This window comes from Dendrobium catenatum, unplaced genomic scaffold, assembly GCF_001605985.2.
Source record: "Dendrobium catenatum unplaced genomic scaffold, ASM160598v2 fragScaff_scaffold_466, whole genome shotgun sequence".
Taxonomy (NCBI): domain Eukaryota; kingdom Viridiplantae; phylum Streptophyta; class Magnoliopsida; order Asparagales; family Orchidaceae; genus Dendrobium; species Dendrobium catenatum.
Genome location: NW_021318928.1, coordinates 161,050 through 186,209, shown reverse-complemented (window position 1 = coordinate 186,209; position 25,160 = coordinate 161,050). Strand labels below are relative to the sequence as shown.

The 25,160-nt window shown below is 37.2% G+C and overlaps 2 protein-coding genes and 1 long non-coding RNA gene across 4 annotated transcripts; 2 read left to right on the top strand and 1 right to left on the bottom strand.

Annotated features, from left to right (window-relative positions):
- The first annotated feature begins 745 nt into the window (after positions 1-745).
- LOC110103433 (photosystem I reaction center subunit XI, chloroplastic) lies at positions 746-1,689 on the top strand. The gene is made up of 2 exons (XM_020832152.2): positions 746-1,019; positions 1,084-1,689. Exons 1-2 carry the CDS (start codon positions 846-848, stop codon positions 1,573-1,575), a joined length of 666 nt encoding a protein of 221 aa, XP_020687811.1. The 5' UTR covers positions 746-845; the 3' UTR covers positions 1,576-1,689.
- Positions 1,690-10,921: 9,232 nt separating this feature from the next.
- Positions 10,922-22,396, bottom strand: LOC110103432. Of its 2 annotated transcripts, none has more exons than XM_020832150.2 (2): positions 22,091-22,396; positions 10,922-11,295 (listed from the first exon to the last, which is right to left on the bottom strand). In XM_020832150.2, the coding sequence occupies exons 1-2, from the start codon at positions 22,256-22,258 to the stop codon at positions 11,200-11,202; spliced, it is 264 nt and encodes an 87-aa protein (XP_020687809.1). In that variant the 5' UTR covers positions 22,259-22,396; the 3' UTR covers positions 10,922-11,199. The 2 variants fall into 2 exon arrangements, with proteins under 2 accessions (XP_020687809.1, XP_020687810.1); XM_020832151.2 differs by having other exon boundaries at positions 10,928-11,271.
- Positions 11,308-18,544, top strand: LOC114579530. The gene is made up of 2 exons (XR_003700563.1): positions 11,308-12,410; positions 17,289-18,544. It is a non-coding gene; the product is annotated as an uncharacterized LOC114579530 (long non-coding RNA).
- Positions 22,397-25,160: the final 2,764 nt, after the last annotated feature.

The following is a 25,160-nucleotide window of genomic DNA, read 5'->3' as shown; positions in this document are numbered from 1 at the left end:
GATCCCTTCAACTACCATCGCTCGCCGACTACGGTCGTACTAACCAAATGGACAAGCTAATATTCTCTTAAGAACAACTCTTATGTCACTGGATTCTTACAACTCTAACAATATAATGTGCCCATTATGATATATATTTGTTACATCGAGTCATGTCCTTCCCCGGAGAAAGTGCCTCATTTGTAATCAACTACGAACACTAGTTGAAACATTTAACTGAGTTAGATCCCATGGTTTTTACCTTTTCAAGATTTTCCACGTAAAAACTTGGCATCACTTATGACTCTCACAATTCTCTCTATTTATCTGTATGTGTGTTGAATCTTTAATTAAAACTAAGACATTAAGCATCTTATCTTTCTAACGCCACGAATATTTCAGGACGCAACATAGCTATTATTTTTCAAGCTAGAGCTTATAATTTAGCTGTAGGTTTCTTGTTTATGATTTTATATTTAAATTTATATTCTTAGCAAATATAAAATAAAAATATCAACAATTCAAATTCGGCTCAAATTCTATTGAACATGGATCGGATCATTTATGGATCGACTTACTGGATAAATAATTTGGATAAAAAGGAAAATTTGTCATCCATGTGGCAATGCTAGTATCGTCCATATGGTCCAAAGATCCGGATAAGAAATGGATGGCAAGTATCCCTCATCCAATCAGAAGCGAAGAAATCTCATCATCTCATCCCCATCTCATTTTCTCCTCTTCCAATATTACTTTTTTTAATTATTCCATCTTAGCAGAAAAAGAGAAAGAGAGAAGAAGAAGAAGAAGAAGAAGAAGCACAGCAGGGGTATTTTGGGCAGGGAAAAGGTAAAGGAAGAACAAAAATGGCTACAGCCTCAGCTCCGCCCATGGCCAGCCAGTTCAAGAGCTTTCTGCTTCATGGCCGCGTTGGTCGGGCCGGCCTGCATGGCCCCAGGGGCATTTCAGGAACTCCACTAAGGGACTTCAGCTCCAGGAGAAGGTCCTTTCTCATCGTCCGGGCTATTCAGGCTGAGAAGGTTACTGTCTTCTCTTCTCCTCTTCTATCTTCATCAAAGATTAAAATTATTTTTCATGTCACAGCCCACATACCAAGTGATTCAGCCCATAAACGGAGACCCATTCATCGGCAGTTTGGAGACCCCAATCACGTCAAGCCCACTAATTGCATGGTACCTCTCAAACCTCCCGGCCTACCGTACCGCCGTAAGCCCATTACTCCGCGGGATTGAAGTGGGCCTAGCCCATGGATACCTTCTTGTCGGCCCCTTCGTAAAAACTGGCCCTCTCCGCAACACGGAGTACGCCGGCGCCGCTGGCTCCCTCGCCGCCGCTGGCCTCGTCGTCATCCTAACAGTCTGCCTCAGCATGTATGGCATAGCCACGTTCAACGAAGGCAATCCTTCTACGGCTCCATCTCTTACGCTCTCTGGTCGGAAAAAAGTGGCCGACAAACTACAGACGGCCGAGGGCTGGGCGCAGTTCTCTGGTGGCTTCTTCTTTGGGGGGATTTCCGGCGTAACTTGGGCTTACTTTCTCCTCTATGTTCTTAACCTCCCTTACTATATCAAGTAGATTTTGATTTATTCAGGCTTTGTAATAAATGGATGCTATGAATTTCTATTGCCTTGGTGTTAAATGTGAGTGGCATTTATATAAATTCTGGAATCTGAAGTGATGTTGGGATCATTGTTAGTGCTTTATATAAGTATAGAATTATAAGCTTTCATGATTAAGAATAATTAGTTTGTTGATATGTATATATTGAATCTGCTAAATTTATTTATTTATTTTAAAACGAGTGCAATATAAATTTTGATTGATTAGTGTTAGCAGCTATGATAAGGAAGCAACTGATAAGCATGCCAACCTATCAAAATCACCACTCTCCACTGATTCTCTCCTCCAGTGGCTGATTCTTAATTTGCTCTACAGCATCCGCTCAATAGACTAAGCAATACATATCAACCACTCATCCATAACAAACTTTGATTCCAAAACACACTATGTATACAATGAAAATGTAACCATGTATGTCAATATACAACAAGCTTATTTATGTCTTTAGCTTTCTTCTTGCTCTTTGTTTTTCCCTATTGAAGGTCTCTTCATGATATCAGAGCCTTAAGCTCAACAGCCATCTCTCTAGCTGCAATACATGGCAAAAAGCAATGTATCTTCTTCTTAGCAAGCTTCGTTCAACACTACAGCTACAATTAACTCCAGCATACCCTCCCCACTCAAATTATTTATCTCTAATATCAAGACATTGAGAACATTCAACTCAACAATGATGACCACGCTGTTTGGAAGCTTCAAGTTCTAAAGATCTTCGTTGCAAACAAATTCAAGAGCTTTCTCAACGGATGCAGGTCTGCCCTCTGAAGCATATATCTTCTTTCACTGGAGATATCTATCTCAATCCAACCTATCAAATGTGGTTGCTCACCGACCAAAACTTAGCAACTCCCTGTTTTCCACCATTTCCCGGCCCCTCCATCTTACCATACGTTCTCACTCTCCAAACCACCCATGAAATCTGAAGCATGTTCGAAAAATGCCTCCAACCCACAAACCATCTTGAGTAATTCAATTCAAGAAAGAACTTCACCGCACCACATCACCATGAAAGTTTTCACAATAACCTAATACTTTGTTCATATTAAGAACCTAGTGGATAACATTGCGGCTACCGAATCCCGTATTGACACCAAATACATTATACTTTACATTTTAAATTGATTGCCCTCATCTTACAATGCCTTCAAGACTGCCATTCGCACAACTCTCACTCTGATAAGTATATATAGCTGATATCTACTCCCTTATATGCAGTGAAGAAATCAACATAAAAAATGATCAACCCAAAGACTCTACTACCACCGCATATATCGTAGCTTTTCATACATTTGAAGGTACCTCTTCCAGAGCTTGTAATGCAGAAACTCCACATTTCAATGGTGGACGCCCAAATCTCTCAGCATCATCTTCTTCACGCTACAGCGTTACCACCGGCAGAGGCACAAGACCCCCCATAACTCAAAGGCCTATATGTCAAACCTGTGGCAAAGATGGACATTTTACACTTACATGTTGGCACATATGCAACTTACAATACACACCTCCAGTCAACAGCAACCCTAGAGGATTATTCACTTAGCATATGCTCCTTTAACCGATTAATTAGTATCTAGACTTCATAGCTTTAACACATCTCACATCTGACTCCAATTAATTCCAACACCCACAACACTATAATGAACCTGACAGCATCTCCATAGAAAATGGCACATCCCTTCACATCCAACATAGTGGCCAAGGCATGCTTCCTTTACCACACTCCCAACGTAAGCTTATTCTCCAAAACTTACTTCATGTATCTTCTCTTACACATAATCTTCTTTCCATTCACAAACTCAACATTGACAATAACTGATGGATTTCCTTCGATGCCTTCATATTCATCATGAAGGATAACTTGACCAATCAAGCACTTCTTCGTGGCCGAAGCAGTGACGGACTATACCTCATCTCCACTACGAACACATCTTTAGTTGTAGCTCTTGACACCCAACTTCACTCCACTTATTTTTTGCATGCTCAGCTGGGACACCCTCACCAACATATCCTACATACCTTAGCTAGAAATAACTCTACTACATGTATTCCAAATACTTCTTTTACATTCACCACTCGTAATGTGGCGAAAAAATCACAAACTATCATTTACTTTAAGTTCAATGAAAGCATCTACACCTTTAGCTCTTATGCACTCAAATGTTTAATGACGTGCTCCCATATATTCTCTAAATGGCTACAATTACTGTGCTATTTTTATTGATGAATATTCACGTTTTTGCTGGTTGTATCCAATGTACACAATGGCTGACACATTTAAAAAATTCCAAAATTTTCTTCACATGGCAGAAAACCAATTCAACTCCAAAGTCAAAACCTTCATATCTGAAGGTGGAGGTTAATATATTTCTCACTCCTTTCAACTCTTTCTCTCAAATTAGGGCATCATTCACCAAAAAAGATGTCCCTACACACCTGAGCAAAATGGCTTATCTGAATGCAAACACATACACCTCATTGATACAACCGCACTTTACTTCATGCAGCCCAACTTCCCCTCAAATTTTGGTTGGAAGCTCTTTTCGCTACCAATTACCTCATAAATTGTCTTCCATCCAAAGTCATTAGTCACGACAATCCCTTCAACCTACTCCATGGTCATCAACTTTGCTATACTCATCTCAAAACCTTTTGGTTGTCTCTATTTTCCCTGGCTTCGACCCATTGACCACAAACAAACTCGCACCTCGTTCTACATAATGTTTCTTTCTTAGTTGGCACACAAGAGCTACCACTGCTTTGACCTACAAAGAGGAAAAAATCATATCTCTTGTCATGTTGTCTTCTATAATACACCTTTCCCTACAAAATCTCTTCCACCACTTCAAAGCTAATCATAGAACCCTCCATTCCCCCACCTCTTACTCTTGTACCCGTCTCAACTACATCATTTTCCACCCCATCTCCACCATTTCGTTCACCAATTAACTCCCCATCACATTATTCTACTAACACCAGCAATATGCACCCCCCCCCCCCCCCCCCCCCCCCCCCCCCCGTTCACCAATTAACTCCCCATCACATTATTCTACTAACACCAGCAATATGCACCCCCCCCCCCACAGCCTATGCAAACTAGATTAAAGACTGACTGTCTCAAACCCAAACAAATTCTTAATCTGCTCACCACTCACATGCCACTTTAACTCACACTTATTACTCTCAAGCTGTTAAATCTAACTCTTGGAGTTGTGCTATGTCAGATGAATTTTCAACTCTCAAAAATTAGGGAACTTGGTCCCTCATTCCAGCAGCCTCACACTGAACAATCCTCAGCTGCATGTGGACTTTTCGAACAAAACTTAAACCTGACGGTACAATTGATCGCTAAAAAGCAAGACTAGTTGCTCAAGGGTTTAATCAGGAGTTTGACATTGATTTCAAAGAAACCTTTAGCTTGGATGCGAAATACCCACTATAAGGATCCTTCTTACACTGGTCTGTACTCCAATTTGATGTGCGAAACTCCTTTTTGCACAACAAACTTCAAGAGGAAGTTTACATGAAGCAACCACTAGGTTTCTCATACCTAAATCATCCATATTATGTTTGCAAGCTCCAAAAAGCAATTTATGGCCTTAAATAAGAACCAAGATAGTGGTTCCAAACCTTCACTGAGTTCTTACTCAACCTAGGGTTCATCTTCAATAAATATGAGCTATCTGTACTCATTCTTTCTAAAAATAGCATTCAAAACTACCTTCTCGTTTAGGTAGATGACATACTCATCTCTGGCAATATCAATCCACTATTTCTACTCTCATAGAGACACTGCAATCACCATTCTCCTCAAAAGAACTTGGTCCCGTATCCTTTTATCTTGGCATCCAAGTCATACACACCTCGACCAGTTACTTCCTCAGCCAATCCCAATACACAAATGACCTCCTTCAAGCATCCAATTTCTCCAACTACAAGCCCTCACTCACTCCAATGTCCATAAAGCTCTAAAAATTTGCTACAGTGAGTAAGCCATTTTAGGATTCCAATCTCCATCGTCGAATTTCAAGTTCCCAGTAGTACCTCACAATCACAAGATTGAACATAGCCTTTGCAACAAATTGCATTTGGCAACATATGCACGATCCAACCGAGGAGCATTTTCAACCCCTCAAACGATTGCTTAGATACATTCAGGGCACACTGCATTTCAGCCTTCCCAATACACCAGGCGATCTTCAACTGTGCACCTACTCAGATTCTGACAAGTAATTGGTTTTTATATAGATCTCAATCAACTTTTTAGCATAATATTCTAATAAAAAAAAATTCTTCTTTATTGAGTACAAGTCTTCTTTTAATTATTAATTTGTAGCATATTATTATCTCATCTTGGCCTTTCATTTTATTTAATTGACATTGATTGAATTCATTAGTATCAAAATGATTTTAAAAATGGAAAGATAAATTTAGGGTTTGTTTAGAAGAGATTTTTCACTTCTCTGCCTTTTACACAGCAATTGCATTTCTATTTATATACTGCTTTCTTATTATTTTTTCATTATTTTTTAGAATTTTTTGCAGTGAAGTTTTTTTTGTAACCCAAATAGTACTTAGGCTACTTTACTCATAACAATTTTTCAATGAACTTTGTAGAACACTATATATATATATATATATATATATAATATTGTGACCTTGTAATTATATATATATATATAATACAAACTGATAGAAAAAATTATGTGGTTAGCACTTATAATATAAATGTACTAAGGTTTCATTTGGAGAAACTTTCTTCTTGCTTTATGGAGCAGCATTCTTGTAAAAAAAAATTAGTAACAAGAAAGCTATCTCAAATGAAATCTAAATGAGTATTGCACTAATAATTTTTCAAAATAACAATAATTACATCCATTGTGTCAGAATATTCTAGTATAATTTTTGTCTGGATAGACTTAAATGTCATTAGATTTATGTTGAGATTAGTGTAATTCAAACTTTTGATTTGCACTAATCTCAAAATAAGTCAAAAAACTTGTAAGCCTAATATGATGTAAATTATATCATAATATCATGACATAAAGTTTTTCCAAATACTTATTATCCTTATAAATAGAGAGGATTTATAACACTTACATTTATGATATAATAAATTTGCACCTTACATATTTATTCAACTAATCATGGAAACCTTATATTTTGCTTCCAAAGTGTTATTTATTTGGATCACCTAACATATATAGCACCAAGTTTTTAATAACAAGTATTTATTTCTTCACATTAATGTTACATATATACATAGAATCCTTCCCATCTCTTCCTCTTTATATTAAACCATTATATATTTCACATCAATATACTCAAATCCCAATATCTATTACCTATAATTCTCACTCAATCAACCTAAATGGGAAGGTCTACAACCTTCCCAAAAATCATCTCCTTCTTTGTCATTTTCATGCTAGCTTATAATGGTACGTACTATAAACCTCCATGTACTATAAATGCATATTTTTATAATGTTGTAAACTATATAAATTTAAATTTTATTTATTTACACTATTTTAATTAATTGGTTAGGTGTTTGTGAAGAAGTTCGACAAAGCAGCGGAGGCGTACCGCAACTGTGCAAGTCATATCATGATTGTCAATCAGTGTGCAGTATTTATTGCAATAGCATTTGTCGCTACAATTGTAGTATTACAAAATGCAACAATGGCATTTGCTATTGCTCTTGTTGAGTTCATTAATATGTTTACTTCTTATTTTGTGAAATAGATGGATTGGGTCTTATATTAGATGAGGTAAAAAAGTAATTGATTGCAAGTGTTTGTTTAAATGCAAGGAAGGAACAAATGTTTGAATTATGAATCATTGTAGACTTTTTTACCACGTCACATTTACTTTTTAGTTCACAAACTCTTGATGTTTATATACTATTTATTATTATAATATACCTTCATCATCAAGGATATTTTCAATTAAATAAGAAGAGGTCATGGTCATTATATGCTAATGATTAAAAAAGACTAGATAATAGTTGAGTTTATAACTATGAAAGAAGAAAACATAGGTTCTAACTTGACTTGTCAAGTTACATTGCAAAAAGTATTAGTGAATAAAAAAATACATTGAAATTACTATTACACTGAAGAATTCTTAATTAATTTCTTCAAGCTCCTAATTTCACTTTGCTTTTGCTTTTGCTTAGCCATGCAAGGAGAGGTAGCAAATGAATTATATCAAAAGGTGCTTTGAACAATTGGTATGTGAGTTATTGAAATTACTATTACACTGAAGAATTCTTAATTAATTTCTTCAAGCTCCTAATTTCACTTTGCTTTTGCTTTTGCTTAGCCATGCAAGGAGAGGTAGCAAATGAATTATATCAAAAGGTGCTTTGAACAATTGATATGCGAGTTATGGAGATGAGAAACATGGTAGGTGGGTGTAGTTACGATGCTGGATATTAGAGCCCTCATTGTGTGTTGCTCTTGAATGCAAATTATGTCAACAATTAGAACTTGTTATAAGCCTCTTATCGAAGATTGAACCTGAAACATTTGGCAAGCAATCTGAGAGAACTTCCTCTTATTTGTTAATTATGTTCCTTCTGTAGTTTTGAATTTTTCAATCTCTCTTATTCCATAAATTAGCTCCATTCAAAAGTTTTAAATATATGATTGCTATCAATTGTCTAGGCATTGCATGCTTAGGGGATTTATTTCTATAGGTACCCATCACTGTAGTTGAAACATGTGTATTGTTACCAACAGGAGCAAGCTTTACCTAACCAAAATTTGATAACTTTGGATGATAATCATCTTGAAGTAAAATGTTAATGCATCTCAAATCTTCATATATAAATAGAGTGGTTTTATCCACTTGATTATACCAATAGCTATTTTTTATTCTTGTATACTCTAGTCTCAAAGCACAAGAATTGAACTAATTGCTATTGCAATAAAGGGGCTACACTATTTACTTAATAAACCAAGTCCTCTACTTTTATATCAAGATTTGAAATGCTTCAAGATGGATATCATCCAACAATATCAAATTTTGATTTATCAAAGCTCGCTCGTGTTGGTGAAGATGCACATGTTTCTACTAGAATGATGGGTACTTATGAATATTATGCCCATAAGTATGAACTGGCTAGTCAATTATAGCAAAATTAGTTATTTAATTCTTTGGAGGTGTACTATTAGTGTTAATAACAAGAAGTAGAACTATTAATAATTACATAACTATAGGGGAGCATAGTCTAATTAGTTTCATTGACCACCCCCTCTTTATTGGCAAGAGGAAGTTCTCTTACATGGTTAATCCAATGCTTCATAGTTAGTATCTTAAAATGGCTTATACTAAGCTCAAATCATTGTCATAATTTCCAACCCCTAATAAGGCCTAAGTGCATATGATGACTATGTCCTCTTTTTTTCTTAAATTAAAAATATAATAAAGGAGATCAAATATTCTCAATAATGAGGATATATTATACCAGCTAAATACTTTATATAGAAAAAAGTTTGAAAATTAATTGAATTAACATGTGAACATTATTTAAATTATTATGAAATTTATTATGGAAGTATTATTAGTACTTTTTGAATTATCATGAGAAGTTCGAATATTACTTGTCCTCATCATGTCAATATGACAAATTTCATAAATAAATAAATAAAAGATTTATTGCCGCCTTTTATTTTCTAAGCTTGGGTTTTGATATTTTCTCCTATTTACATTAAGACTCTTGCATGTGGGAAGACTTATGAAACTCCATAAATTTTTGAAAGCTACCAAAACCCAGCAATTAGGATTAACCAAAGTAGAAGAAGTGCTTAGAAAATCTACTAAAGCAAGTTCAAATTTGATCAATTCCCTATTAAAATTCTCAATTTAATACCTTTCATATCACTCATTGAGAATTCTAAATAAGATTTCTATCATTATTTTAATTGAGAGTAATCATAAAAAACTCAAAACACTTACGATGTAATTAATTATGAGGCTTGCATTCATAGGAGATTTAAGACCATAGAAACAATTAAACTCCATTCTATTTAGCTCCTAAATAAAATGGAGAAAAGAAATTATTCTTCTTGGTAAAATTAAAATCATAGACGATCATTATCGTCATATTCGAACCATGAATGATAAGTGATATTTTTTTTCCTTGGATAAATATATCATTTATCAACGTGTCTTTGAATATAAAATTAATGACAACACATCATGATTATCATTACTAAATATTTAATCAAAATCATTTTAACTCTTTGGGATCATGTCGTTCCTTCTTGAATTTGACCACGATATTCAAGATGAAGTTTATAGTTTTTATAATCTTAACTCATTAGAGAATGATATTTTCATCTTCCTATGTATTATAATGTCATAATAACATGTTCGATTTCAAAACTAAAATTCTAAACATCAAATTTTCTGAAAGAAGATATAATCACAATTGCTTTGAACTTCCAACAAAGCTTGCAAACAAATCACTATTTAATTAATAAGAGAATGAGCAGATAGAAATTCAAATTGATCAATTTATGCTAACTTTCTATTCAAAGTTAGAAATAAATAGATATGTCATTTAATTATTGCTATTAATCAATTCTAATCAATTAAATTATATTTTATTTATCAATTAAAATTAATTCAAAATAAATAAATTATAACTATAAATTATCTTTTTATTTTTGATCAAATAGAACCTGCAAATTTTCTTCTTTTTTCATGTCCATTGGCTCCTTTTGCTATGACAAAACATATTAATAATATAACAAAATTTATTTAATTAATCAATTTGCCATCAATATTAATTTGAGCTTATTAATATTTAAAATGAATTAAAATTAAAATATATATATACAAATGAGCCGTAAAAAGAAATTACTAGATGATTTTTTTTTTTCAACTGAATTTTAGTAATCTATATTAAACTATATTCCTTTGGGTCTCTTTTGAAAGATTGAAAATAGAGAATATATTTTAAAAAATAATAAATTTTCAAAATTGCGTAGTTTAGCTTAATGCAATACTACATCTTTGAAATCCCCATAAGATAGTACTTTTATTTTTACACATAATATTAATGAAAACTAAATCATTATTTTTGTAAATATATTTTTTATCTACAAACAATCAAATGAGCCCTCATAAGAAATCACATAGGCTTCATTTGAGACGGCTTTCTTACTATCTTTTAAAGCAATCTTTTAGTACAAAAATTTTTAATTTTAAAAAGTTATGTTAAAAAATAATTTTAGAAAGCAGAAAGAAAGTTGTCCCAAACGAAGCCATAGTGGTCATTCCTACTTCCAACCTATAGAGAGAGTGAAGATAAAATTTTTATAACTGTATGAAGAGTCTCCACAACAAGAAACATTAAGGATCAAAATTCTTTACAAAAAAGCACACATACTGATCATTCTTTTTACAGTCCAATTTGGTTGGAGAGAGAGAGAGAGAGAGAGAGAGAGAGAGGCGTGGTGTGGTTTAAAGGATTATAGCTGCTTACAGAACTTGCATGTAAAAACATCCACTGGTGAGGAAAAGGCTGACGCCATTTATGCTGCTGCAACTGCAGCTACTGAGAGTCAAGTAGACTCAGTAAGGCCATGGGTTGTTGTCATCGATAGGCTTCTTCACAAAGATCTGATTGTACTCAGGGCGTGAGATCTGCATCAATATATTTTTACAATTCTGTATAAAATTGAAATCAAGATCCAAATATTTGAATTTGCAATGAATCACAGCCATTTCAAAACAGGTTTCAGTTAATTACACGTTATACATGCTCAAGATATGCTGATATTATACTTGTAACCAAATTACACATTGCTGTTAGTTAGAGAGCTGGAAGAATCAGAAGAGAATGTGTTCATCTTATTTCTAAGCAAGTTTCAAACAAATTGAAGATGGGCACACTATAAGGCTTCATTTGGGACGGCTTTTTTATTGCTTCATATAATAACTTTTTAGTAAAAAATTAAAAATTTTATATTAGAAAGCTTCTTTAAGAAGCAGAAAGAAAGTCATCCCAAATGAAGCCTAAATGTGCTGATGCTGCATTTGGTTACATTAGGTTAAAGCATGTTTTAAAAAAAAACAGTTAGTTTATTAGGTTGAATGCAATAAGAAAGCAATATATAATTCTTTGATATTTAAAACTAAATAACAATCATAAAAACTATAAATATATAAAAAGTTCTAGCAGAAAATAATGCTTGGAGACTACAAGATAAATAAAAAATCATAGAAATAGCAAGTTACAACCGCCGACAACAGTTTGCCTAGATTCTAGGAGACTCCAACAAAGTATGAATCAAGAAAGCAAGCATGTATGGATAAAGTTTATATAAATTCTACCATTGTTTCGTTTGGGATGACTTTTTTACTACTTAAAGCAGTTTTTTTAGTACACAAATTTTAAAAAACTGATTTAAGAAGCACTAAGAAAGCTGTCCCAAATGATCCTAAGACATCAGTTTGATGGAAATGGAAATGCTTGGACCCTCAATACCAAATAATAATTGAGAAAAATAGCAATTCTAAATGGACAAGGATGGGCTTCAGTTTGATTGTGAATGTTGGAGATACCATTGTTAATAAGACAAAATATAAAATCTACCATGTTTTAAATCAACTAAGAAAAGCTTCAGTTTGATTGAAATGCTTGAAAAATAAAGTCCAGGTTTCTACAATTCAACCATTTAGTGCAACGGCATTAAGGCATAAGTTTGATTGCAATGTTTGGACAGCAAAAAAGAAATACGAATTGTAAAGTCTACTGATGTGGTATTCCACGGAAGAAGCAGGTTCACACAAGATGAAATCAAAGAAGGCAATAGAACAGTAATGGCTAAGGCCAGGAAAATGTATTTTCTCAACTAAGTTCCCCTTCTTCTCCCGGAGAAGAAAAACAGAGGAGGCCATTTCTCAAAATGGCAACAGACAAGCTGGCAGAAAAAGAGAACCTGCAGCTAACTAAACAAAGTAATTTCTGTTGGTGGAGCAGCCACCTCTAACGGAACTCTAAAGCTTAAAATAAAAACAAGTAGTAAATAATTAAACTAGATAATACTTAAAGCAAATGACTAGATCAGCAGCCGACGGCTTGATGCACCGCATCATTCTCCCCTATCAACAGAAGAGTCTGAATCGGATGAAGAAAGACTCGTAAGCCGTATCGGGTGGGTGGTACGCAGCAAGGTCGACAATGTTGAACGTGGAAGAAGTATTGTAATGTTTAGGCTTGTCCACTGTCCACCACATACGCATTGGGGTTGATTTGCTTCAGCACGGCGTATGGCCCAATTTTGCGTCGACTCAACTTAGAGTAAGTTCCTGGAGGGAATCGTTCACGCTTTACCCGAATCATCACCAAATCTCCTGGTTTAAAAGACCATTCTCTCTTTGTCTTGTCTGCATCCTCCTTGTATTTGGCATTAGAGTCTACCAGCTTAGCACGTACCTCTTCCAACATCGTGGAGAATTGGGCGGTGAACTCGGCGGCAGGTTTGCTGTTACATTTGGGTAGAACGGCCAAGTCAACTGTGTGGTTGGGATTTTTGGTGTAGACAATGCTGAATGGGCTCCTTCCGGTAGAATGGTTTGTCATGCTGTTGTAAGCAAACTCAGCTTGCCCCAATATTTCATCCCAAAGCTTCGGGTGCTCCTGCACTACGCACCGAAGCATATTGCCTAAAGTTCTGTTTATGACTTCGGTCTGCCAGTCCGTTTGCGGATGGTAAGCTGAACTCAGCTTGATATCAGTGTGTAGGCGCTTCCATAGCTCCTTCCAAAAATTGCTAATAAATTTAACATCACGATCAGAAGTTAAGCTCCGTGGCAAGCCATGTAACCGAACGATCTCGACAAAGAAAATTCGCGCCACATTCAGTGCATCAAAAGTCTTTTTGCATGGCACGAAATGCGCCATTTTAGAGAATCGATCAACTACTACCATGATCGAATCATGCCCACGCTTAGTACGCGGACCCGCGGTAGCCCCATTACAAAATCAAGACTTAAGTCTTCCCAAATTGTCTCGGGTGTAGGCAATGGCAGGTATAAACCGCTAAGTTGTCCCCCTGTTTTGTAACTTTGACAAATTGGACACCTTTCAACAAATCTCATAACATCCCGGTGTAAATGAGGCCAGTAGAATCGGGACTGGAGCTGCAGGTATGTGTTTGTTCTCCCCACGTGTGCCGCAAGGCCTCCGCAGTGAATGTCCTTGATTAACTGGGGTCTCCACGACGACTCAGGTATGCAAATTTGGCTTCGCCGGAACAAGAAGCCATGCCGGATAGTGAACTCAACATTGGAATTTTCCTTTTGGCAAGCTTCCCAAATATTCTTGAAATCTGGATCGGTTGCATATAGATCCTTTAAACATTCTAGCCCCGTGATCTCCGTCTGTAGCTGTGTAAGGAGTAAATTGCGACGACTGAGCGCGTCAGCTACAACATTTTGTTTTCCCGACTTATGCTTCAACACAAACGAAAATCGTTGTAAGAATAAAATCCATCTTGCGTGCATCCGGTTAATGTGCTTCTGCTTGTTGATAAATTGAAGTGCTCGGTGATCACTGCACAAGACAAACTCTTGGTGCAAAAGATATGGTTCCCATTGCTTGAGTGCTCGCACCACGGCGTACAATTCTTGCTCGTACACGCTCCACTTTTGACGGGAAGGGCATAACTTCTCGCTGAAAAACTCGACAGGCCGATTCTCCTGACTTAAAACTGCTCCTATCCCGATGCCTGAAGCGTCCGTGTCCACGTAAAACGGCCTGTCGAAGTTGGGTAAGGCTAGCACCGGTGCAGAGGACAAGGCTCTTTTGATTTGGCAAAGCTGCTCGCCTGATCATCGCCCCACTGGAACTGCTTTAACTTCAAACAATCAGTGATTGGTGACATCACCAAGCTGAAATCCTTGATGAAACGGCGGTAGAAATTGGCGAGTCCGTGGAAGCTACGAACTTCAGTGAAGGACCTCGGTATTGGCCAATTGGCGATGGCATCCACCTTCCGCTTATCAACGTGAACACCTGCAGCGGAGATAAAAAATCCAAGGAAATAAACGGCAGAAGCACCGAACTCGCACTTACTCGGGTTTAAGAAGAGCTGATTTTGCCGGAGAACATTAAAGATCTCTGTCAAATGCACTACGTGATCGGTCAATGACGAGCTGAAGACAAGAATGCCGTCAAAGTAAGCTACACTGCTGACGTTCAAAAATGGCTTGAGCACCTCGGTCATGAGACACATAAAGGTGGACGGGGCGTTGCACAATCCGAACAGCATGACTCTCCACTCATAGAGCCCATGACGAGTTTTGAATGTCGTCTTCCATTCGTCGCCTGGCCGGATCCGAATTTGGTGGTAGCCGCTGCGGAGATCAAGTTTGGAAAATATAGTAGCGCCCGCCAACCTTTCCAATAGCTCTTCCACTCGTGGTACCGGAAATCGGAATTTAACCGTAATTTTATTGATAGCGCGGCTGTCCATACACATTCGCCAGCTTCCGTCTTTCTTTGAAACCAAGAGTGCCGGCACGGCACATGGGCTGAGACTTGGTTGAATCAACTGGTTCTTCAGTAAATCATCTACAAGTTCCTGGAGTATTTGGTGTTCTGTTGGGCTCAGGCGATGATGGGGTAGGTTCGGTAAAGTTGACCCTGGCACAAAATCAATTTGGTGCTGCAAAGAGCGGAGGGGCGGCAGTGTGGTCACGGCATCTGTCAACACATCCTGAAACCGCTTAAGTAGATCCTTGATCAGCTCCTGCCCCGAAGCTTTACAGTCCGGTGCAGTCTCCCGGATGACTAGAGCAAACAGTGGTGCGTTCTCCTTACAGGAAGTTAGTAAGCCATTTCCCGTAACTAAATGCAGAGCTGGACGAGCTGATTCCGCTCTAGTTTATGTCGTGGTGGAGTGTGGTAATAAACGAAGTCGTTTTCCTTTCCACTCCAATGCGTAAGTGTTGGCTCGTCCATCATAGATGGCACCCACGTCAAACTGCCATGGTCGACCGAGTATCAAAAGGCAGACGTCCATTTCCAAGACGTCGCACAACACCTCACACACATAGTGCTTCCCAATGGAGAATTGTACTCAGCAGGTTTCCGTCACAGAGATCTTCATTCCCTTTTTAACCCAACTAATCTTGTAGGGCTGAGGGTGTTTCGTTGTCTTGAGTTGTAACGCGTGCACTACCGCCTTTGACACCACATTTTCGGTGCAACCACTGTCCACAAGAAGGTCACAAACCTTGCCACCGATGGTGCATTTAGTTTTAAAAATGGAATGCCGATGTGACTGCACAACTTTACGTGGAGCTAGCAACAACTTTTCAAGCACACATATCAACGGCTCTCCGTCATCTCCAATGACGTCTTCAACTTCGACTTCTTCTTCGAGCAGTTCGTCCTCATCTTCCCCTTCACCTTCCAGGAGTTGCAATTGTTGACGGTTTGGGCACTCATTCGACTTGTGTCCCGGTTGAAAACAACGGAAGCACTTGAGGCCTTGAGGCCTCAGATAAGGATTTTCCCTGCCGGGAAATTTCGGTTTAACTGGTGCTTTGGGGTCAGAGATTGGCTTGAGTGGTTGAGAGAGCCCACTACTCTCGGCTGCCAAAGGCGTCTTACGCACAGCGGTTCCAGGTTGTTTTGGTAAGTCCAATCCCGCTTCCACATTCTGCTTTCGATAGGTACCGCTTCGCGAGTGCCGTCCCAACTGAATTTCGGCCTTAAGAGCAAAGTTCACAGCCTGCGAGAGCGACCACACTGAGTTCAGCTCCAATTTGTCCTGGATGCTCTCTTTCAACCCTCCTATGTATCTGGCCAAGAGCTGGTTGGTTGTCTCGTTCAAGTCATTCCTTGCGGATAAGCTATAAAATTCCTCCGTATATTCGCTAACAGAGCGATTACCTTGGGTACAATGTTGATACTTCAGGTATAGCATTTGTTCATAATCAGTAGGAAGGAAATGCCCGCGCAACAACTGCTTCATTCTGATCCAACTGCGGACTGGTCCGCGGCCCTCCCTACGACGCCACTGCAGCAACTGAGACCACCAAGCGCTAGCCCCTCCTTTGAGTCTACACGCCACGTATTTGACCTGTTTTTCTGCCTCAATCTCCATATAGTCAAAGAAATTCTCGACTGACCGTTCCCAATCTAAATAGTCCTCGATGTGCAGTCTCCCGTCGAAAAACGGAATGTCCAACTTCACTCGGAACTCGCCTTGATGTCGGTCACGTCCAGCATAACGCCGAGGACGACGTTCTGCCAGATCTACGTCGGAGTCGGAAAATCCCTCCGGGATAAAACTGATATGGTCTTCCTCCGAATCTGAGAGCTCGGGAAGCAATGCCGCACGCCGCCTAGTTCGATTTTGATATCCCCTGTTTCCCTCAGCTTGAGTGATAGTGTGCGGTGCAGGTCGTCCCGCTCGGAACGGAACTTCTCCCGTCCGAACGAGTGGTGGCTCACGACGTAATGCGGCGGTTAGACGATCCACAGCAGCTGCGAGATCATCCAGCCGTTTCTCAACTCCAGCGTGCGCAGCCCAAAGTGCCTCCAAACTTCGGTTCTCCTCGCTCGTCGCACGCTTGCTGGACTCTGCCATCTTTCCAAGCCACTGGCTCTGATACCAAGATGATGTGGTATTCCACGAAAGAAGTAGGTTCACACAAGATGAAATCAAAGAAGGCAATAGAACAGTAATGGCTAAGGCCAGGAAAATGTATTTTCTCAACTAAGTTCCCCTTCTTCTCCCGGAGAAGAAAAACAGAGGTGGCCATTTCTCAAAATGGCAACAGACAAGCTGGCAGACAAAGAGAACCTGCAGCTAACTAAACAAAGTAATTTCTGTTGGTGGAGCAGCCACCTCTAACGGAACTCTAAAGCTTAAAATAAAAACAAGTAGTAAATAATTAAACTAGAAAATACTTAAAGCAAATGACTAGATCAGCAGCCGACGGCTTGATGCACCGCATCATCTACCGAGTGAATGGATAGCAGGTTCCAGTTTTAGGCAGTATAAATGGACTAATACAGGGCTTAAGTTTGATTGCAATGCTCTAAGAATTGAGAATCCTACAACAGTTACTAAAATTAACGATTACAAAGAGAAGGTTGGTGACTCCAAGAAAACCAGTATGCTTGAAGAAGCTAAATCAATCCTATTTTTACAAAACAGGATCAAGATAAAATACTCCAGAGCATAAGACAAGAATACCCGTAAAGAAGTTCAGAAAAATTTAGATCAAATACTTCACAGAAAATTTGAATTTGAATATCTGGTAGAATGCTGATGGGAGGTGCAAACAGACTCGGCTGCCGAATACTATAGAGGGTGCAAATACTACACAAAGCTTCAATTTGATTGCAATGTTTGAAGAGAAGACTAAAGGCTCATATGGGACAGCTTTTTTACTGCTTTTTAAATAAGCTTTTTAGTACAAAAATTAACATTTTTTTACTAAAAATTGCTTTAAGAAGCAATAAGAAAGCCGTCCCAAACAAAGCCTAAGAGGATGTTTGATCTGATGTTATCCATATAACATTGCTATCTACATAAAATTAGAGATTGTTTGGTTTGATTATATCTTCAATTTTGAAGTAAGCTATATAGCATTAGCACCTAAGATGGCGACAAATTTAGGTGCTGTTTAGATAACCTCAATCTTGATGGCTAAAATATACAGAAAATAAATAAGCATTCATTATTCAAAATAAAAGCATCGAACCAAACAATTTGTATTTAATAAATAAGAATAACATTGTCATCTAGATATAGCACTGTATCTATATAACATCAAACCAAACAACCCCTAAACAATACTTCAGTTAGCAAGCAAGAGGAAGAGGCCGTTGGCCAAAGTTAAAAAGAAGCTTAAAATGAACATTTCAATAATGTCTCAAAAACTATAAGTAATAGTGTAATACCAAAAAAATCTAATTAATTAATTTAAGAAAAAAATGAGCATGAAGAAATTTACATTCCAGACTGTTGCCTCATTAAACACTTATCCCAAGTTGGGTTTTTACCAGCGTATGAAGGAAGAAAGATATTTCATTCTCGCATTCCAATCAAGTCACTTCCTTTGTGGAGTGAGATCATAAAGATGTCTTCTAAAGAACATATGGCATTTATTCATAGAACAAAAGTCTTTGGTTGCTGCTTTCCAGCAGCACAATAACAGAGCTTGTTTTTAGGCCAGTTCATTGAACCGGCCCAGCCGGCCCAAAGGCCAGCTCAGGTTTACAGGAGGCGGCCTCCCTTCCCTTAGTCTGCCCAAACTAGTGGGCCCCACTACGAGTAAATTGATGAGAGGGAGTTGGGCGGCTGGGTTGAGAGGGAAATTTTAAATTGAGGATGTTTGAATTAGGAAATTAATGTATTAATAGTATGGCTTGTTTAGGGTTAGGGGGATGCATGCTTTTGATTTGCTTTCTCTTGGAGTTCCTTGGCGTCCTGGCTCTAGATTCTCTGTCTAGAGATTGGGAGAGAACAATCCTCCTCTCGAATTGAGGATCACTTGTATCTTGTTTTTTGTGTTTGTCTGGCTTTGATTCCCTTGCTGCAATACAACGTTTTGGGGCTTATTTCGCCCAGATTTTGCATTATTCTCACTGTTTTCACCAATTAGTGATAGGGTTGCTTGCGAACTCAAGTATTTCCCTTAGGGTTACTTGCGAACTCAGGTATTTCCTATCACTTGTTAACAAGATTAGGATGGCACAGTAAACTGAACACCCATGCTTCAACTAGGAACTCCTGATTTCTTTGCAAACCATTTTGATCAAAACTAACTTCATGGATGATTTTATTTAATACTTAACATTATAGTGTGTTAAAGAAGGCTTATTTTGAGCTATTTCATTTAGATTTCATAATGACCCGATGCGATTTAATAGTGGCCTAGAGCTCAAATTTTATTTGCAGTTTGGAGATCCACAAGTTCACGACCATGAAGCAGTTGTAGCATATTTTTACGATTGTTTTGATAAGCCAACACAATTATTAACAATCAGTTCTGTGACAAGAGTTGTGGTTGCAAATATGCGTAAGCGACAGGATTTGAGATTAAAACTCACGTGCAAAAAACCTATATTTATGTGTCTCCAATTGCTTTACAGACACTATAAAATTAGAGACCTCAAACTCTCCCTTAAAATTTTGCTAAATAATCCCCTCCTAGAGAGCAACAGCTCTAAGATTTTAGGTTGTCGCAACTAGTTTCCTAAAGTAAATGTCTGAGCAGAAATCTATTCAGATCAGCTCTTTTTTGTTATTCGTTGATTAACTTTCCTTGGCAGAATTTTCTTTAGAGGATGAAAAATTTACTACATGATGCTAAAGTAAAAGGTAAATTTTCATTGTCATATTCCAATCAAGTTAACTTCCCATCAACTTAAGTTTAATAAATTTAGAAAATTTGAGGCATGTAAGGAGCATTTGGCTTACTAAAATTTCAAATTCTCTTTCATTCTTATGAGCACTTATTAAATGTTGAGTTCTTTGAGTGTAGTACAAGTGAGATTATTACTGTGCAGCAGAATTAATCTCCATATATTAGAGTGAAACTTGGCTTTTATCTACCAGGTGAATTATTACCTTCTTTTCACATCTATATTATTCGTAATTGGTTAGCAAGTAAACTTAATTTCAATAAAACTTGTTTATAGTTTGATTTCTATTTGTAGTCTAAAATCTAATTGACTCCATCATCCTTCTGGCATCGAAATTTTCATTGATTTCTTTGCTTTAAACAATCATTAGATTATTGTTTAGCTGGATTTCTTGTATTTTCAAGTTTACATCAAGTTATTATCTTGTTGTTACATCTATAATATGCGTAACTGCTTTGCAAGCAAAATTAATTTCAATCAAATTTCTTTACAAGTGGATTTTTAATTGTGGTATGAAATTTGATCAACTCTTGATTTTTGTGGACATCAAAACTTTTGTTGATTTATTTTCTTTAAACAATCATTAGATTATAATTTACCTTGGATTTCTAGTATTTCATGATTACATCAAAATAATGTAAGTAGTAATTTTAATTGATAGTCTTTGGAACTAAGAATTTGAAATCTAATTTGTGTGGTTTCATACTTTGTATATTTAGTTGTATTAGGAACCCTATACCCTTAGACATCCTAGATCAATAATAGTTCTATATGTTAAGTTATGAAAAAGAAAAATTCTTTAACTAACTCATACAAGTTTCCTACCTACCTCCTATAAACTCAAAAACCATCATTCTCTACCTAACATTTATATTATGATATATAACACCATCTACCTAAATAATTTCAAGATAGTTACATAGGTGAATATCACTGAATCATGTAAATTTATGTCATGATTTTGATCTTTTTCATGTTTATTCTTCATCTTCATTTGAAGTTTAATGACTATCCTAACAATATATTGAAGTAAAACAAATTTTAGTTCTTAATATACTAGCAATGAACCTTATATAGTGGTTTAATTTTTAGGTTAAAATGGATGTAATTAGTAGTACATTAAGCCTAATTTTTTCCCCCTTTGAACCACAATTCCTAACAAGAAGCAACACAATCGATGGCTCAATAAGGATTATGTTTATGATTTGCGGCTCCCATGATCTTCACATACTCTATCATTGTCTAGCAAGATTCAAGGGTGCTTAAATCCTATACAAGCTTCACATGTTTAAGTTGGTTGTTGGTACATTATATTTTATGTAGTTGAAAGACATCATTTTAAGAAGGCAGTATTTGCTAGTGGCTAATGTAGAAAACTCACCTGTGAATGGGAGATGGTCTACATGCATAACAGAGCTAAGATTAGTTCTACATCAGAAGTGAAAAGAAAAAGTTTTACATTGAAGGTGAAAAGAAGAAGTGTATTAGTATACCTGTAGTAGTCTATACCTATAGAATTAACCTTTTCAAATGATGGGTTTCAATCCAGTAATATATTAGGCTCAAGTTGGGTCTTCTTTGGACTACACTCCCTAACACTGGAGACCAATGACACAAAGTTTTCAGTTAATTTCTGATTAGAATAGTTGATAAACCATACCACATTGTCAATTGACTCAATTCACTGCTGAGTTATACCATATTTATCCAATTACATCTTTGACATCTGATCTTAATATTCTGGTGTTGAATGTGTGTTCCCTAATGCTACCTTAAATCCTTTTTCGAAGAATACAACCGGCACAATTTTGCTCTCACAACGTTTACCATCAACTTAGATTGACATGAATAAACAAGCGACACGCATCGAATCTCTCGTGGATGTCTCCATACCCCTAACAGCCAAATTAAAAGCCCGCTTCGACAAAGTTAACCTAACAAATCAGAAACTCAACTATTCCATCCAAAACTTCATCTTTCGGATAATGATGATAAAAAAAAAATGTAAAAAGGATTCAATTTTGCTAGTTTTCCGTTGTCAAGAGAAGGTAGCGATACTTGGGAACTCACCAAATCCTTGAATTTGAGGAACGCGATTACGAAGAAAGCGAAGAAAAGGATCTCGAACTCGGCCAAGCGGACAAAAGAGAATACTGAGTTGACCGCTCTCGTTATCAGCGATTCACGCTTGATCTGGCCGCCACGCCGACCTCCGCTGTCGCCACCGCTTGTCGGCATCTCCAGTGGGTCGCGTACTAGGATGTATTCCTTCTGAAATTTTTAAAACCAATCTTCTAAGGGCCTGTTTGGTAGGATTTACGCTTTCCCGTCGATGCCTTCGCCAGCGAGCTCTCGTCGCGAACTTATTAGGGTTTCGAAGGACCGGAAGGGGAATAGAAAACGAGGGATTTCCAATATAAAGGCGTACTGCGGTAAGTTTAGGAGCGGTAACCAAAATTTTCTGCAATTAAGTTCAATAATTAGCATTAATTAACTAAAATATTAAGTTAAGCAAATTAATATTATTAAATTCCCCAAAAAAAATTAATATTATTTTTCATTTGATTTAATTAAATAAAAAATATTATACTAAATTATTTTACCAATTCATTATTTAATACTTAATCAGTTAATTATTGTAATTAGAATTGATAAACAAATAAATTAAAACTATTATTATCCAATCAAATAAATTATATAGAGATATATTGATTATATAATTAAATCAGCTTTACTAATTAGTATTAGTAAATAAAAAATATTAACTAAACCAAATTGATATTTTTTTTCATTTCATATAACTAAATAGAAGTTTTTATTTAATTAGTTTGGTACAGTAATAATTCATAATTAATTAAGGTGTTATATTATTCTAATTATGATTTAATTTAATTATTTCAATTAATATTAATTTAGACTAATTTAATATAATAAAACATCACAACCATATAAATCTTTAAATTGTGAACTAAATAACCAATATTTTATCTAGATTTAATAATATTTAACAAGCATACTAGATGATTTTTTAATTTAACCGTTTAAAGCCCTGATTTTTTCTTAAATTGCAAAAGTATCATAGTTGTATTTCAAGGTTTTGTGTATATATCCATTTAAATTTAGGTTTCATTTGAGAAAAAAATTTTGTTACTTTATAAAACTACTTTTTAATACAAAAAATTTTCAATTCAAGAAATTTTTGTACAAAAAAGTCATTTTAGAAAGCAACAAAAGAAACTATAAACTTTAGTTTAGTGCTTAAGAGAATTAAGGGGGATTTATATGGAAACATAACACAACTTAGAAGATAAATTTCACAGCACTCTAAGGGCTCATTTGGTTATTACTCAGAAGTATCTAATAAGTTCTCATCAAGAGATTCATTAAGAGGGATCACATGGTTAAAGTGGTAAGCCCCCTCACATTCTCCCTAAGCATAAACTTACAAAGCAGTAGCTAAAACCAGCTTGCAGTCAAACATCCGTCCTTCCCCATGAAGATCATTCATTGTGTGCAAACTGACTATGGGAGAATAGACTAAAATTGCAATCATCCTTGGCAAGCTCCTCTAATGGACTCACTCAAATCAATTCATGCATTAGGACGACTCGCCTTAATCAAACCTCGTTCATCTATAGTAATTGTTTGTGATTAAGGCCACTCATCAACCACATACATCCCTGATCAAGCTATAAGAAGTGTGCACCTGTAAAGCCTAGGACTATGACTTCACTGATTAAACTTGTCCTTTGTTTATAGCCACTTTCACCTAGGTGCTCACCCTCGCTTCCAAGGACTCAACTTTCATTTCTAGGGGCCTGTCTCTTATTCGTAGGGGCTTGCTTACGCAGACTTTCCTTGCCACATTAGAGATAAGGTTCCTTCCTTGCATATAACATCAAGCTTGACCACGTCATTGTGTCAACATGTAACCATCAAATCATATACTATTTTAATTTTATTCTAAGTTTATCATTTCCTATGGCCCTATGGACCCTATGAATAGATAGTGGCGGCATATTTTAGATTATTATTGATATGTTATCATGAAATTATCTTGATTGGACACGAATCTCGATGCAAAACCCAACTCGGAAACTTCAAAAATTAAATCCGGAAGCACCCGAACTACGATTTCAGTGAGCTTACAGTCAAACTGAGCGTCTCAGAAATACGAACCCAACGACACCAAATTCAACCCAATCCGAGCCCAAATGGGTCTGAATCAAGGACCCAAAGCGCTGTTGGAAGTTCAAACCGCAATTTGAGTTACCAAACGGTCTCCGATTTTAACGAGCTTATACTCGAATCGAGCGGCTCGACAAGACGAATCCAACGAGCCCAAGATCGTGGAATTCCAACATCATTAAGACCTCCAAATGTCCAACAAACGGTGCACGATCGAAGGGTTCAATATCGTCCGTCCATTCAAACCACTCCCTATTCGCCTCTGATCTCACACCTATTTACGAGCCATGCCACTCCAGAAAAACTATAAATAGAGCCCTCATTCTTCACAAAGGTGACTCAAGTGAAGAGAGAGAAGAAGAAGAGAAGAAGAGGATAAAGGGGAAAAGGAGAATACTCTCCTCCTCGACCACCGCCAGAGTTCGTCCTGCCACCCGAACACGTTGGGATTCTACGTGATATTCGGGAGAATGCAGGAATTCTGCCCAACTTCCACGTGATGCTGAAATTCTTCCCAATTTACAACAGAGTTCCCTCCTGACGCCGAAACTCCGCCCAAGTGAAGCCGGAGTTCTCCTCTGCCACCAACAGACGCTGGACTTCTACCCGACGTGGGACCTTCACTCTTCGCCAAGTTTCTACCCGATGCCGGACTTCTACTGGTTATCGGACTTCGCTGGTCGTCTATGCAAAGATGGATTTCTTTCCTTTGTTGGACTTCCACTTGACGTCGTCCTTCTGATCTTCGTCGTCAGACAACAGTTCTTCTGACCTCCGTCGCCAGCCGACTACGGTCTTCCTTACTTACGTCGCCCGCCGACTATAGTTTTTTTGACATCCGTCACCCGTCGACTACGGTCCTCCTGATTTATGTCGCCCGTTGACTACAGTCTTTCCGACCTCTGTTGCCCGCCGACTACGGTCCTCCAGACTTACGTCGTCCGCAACTACA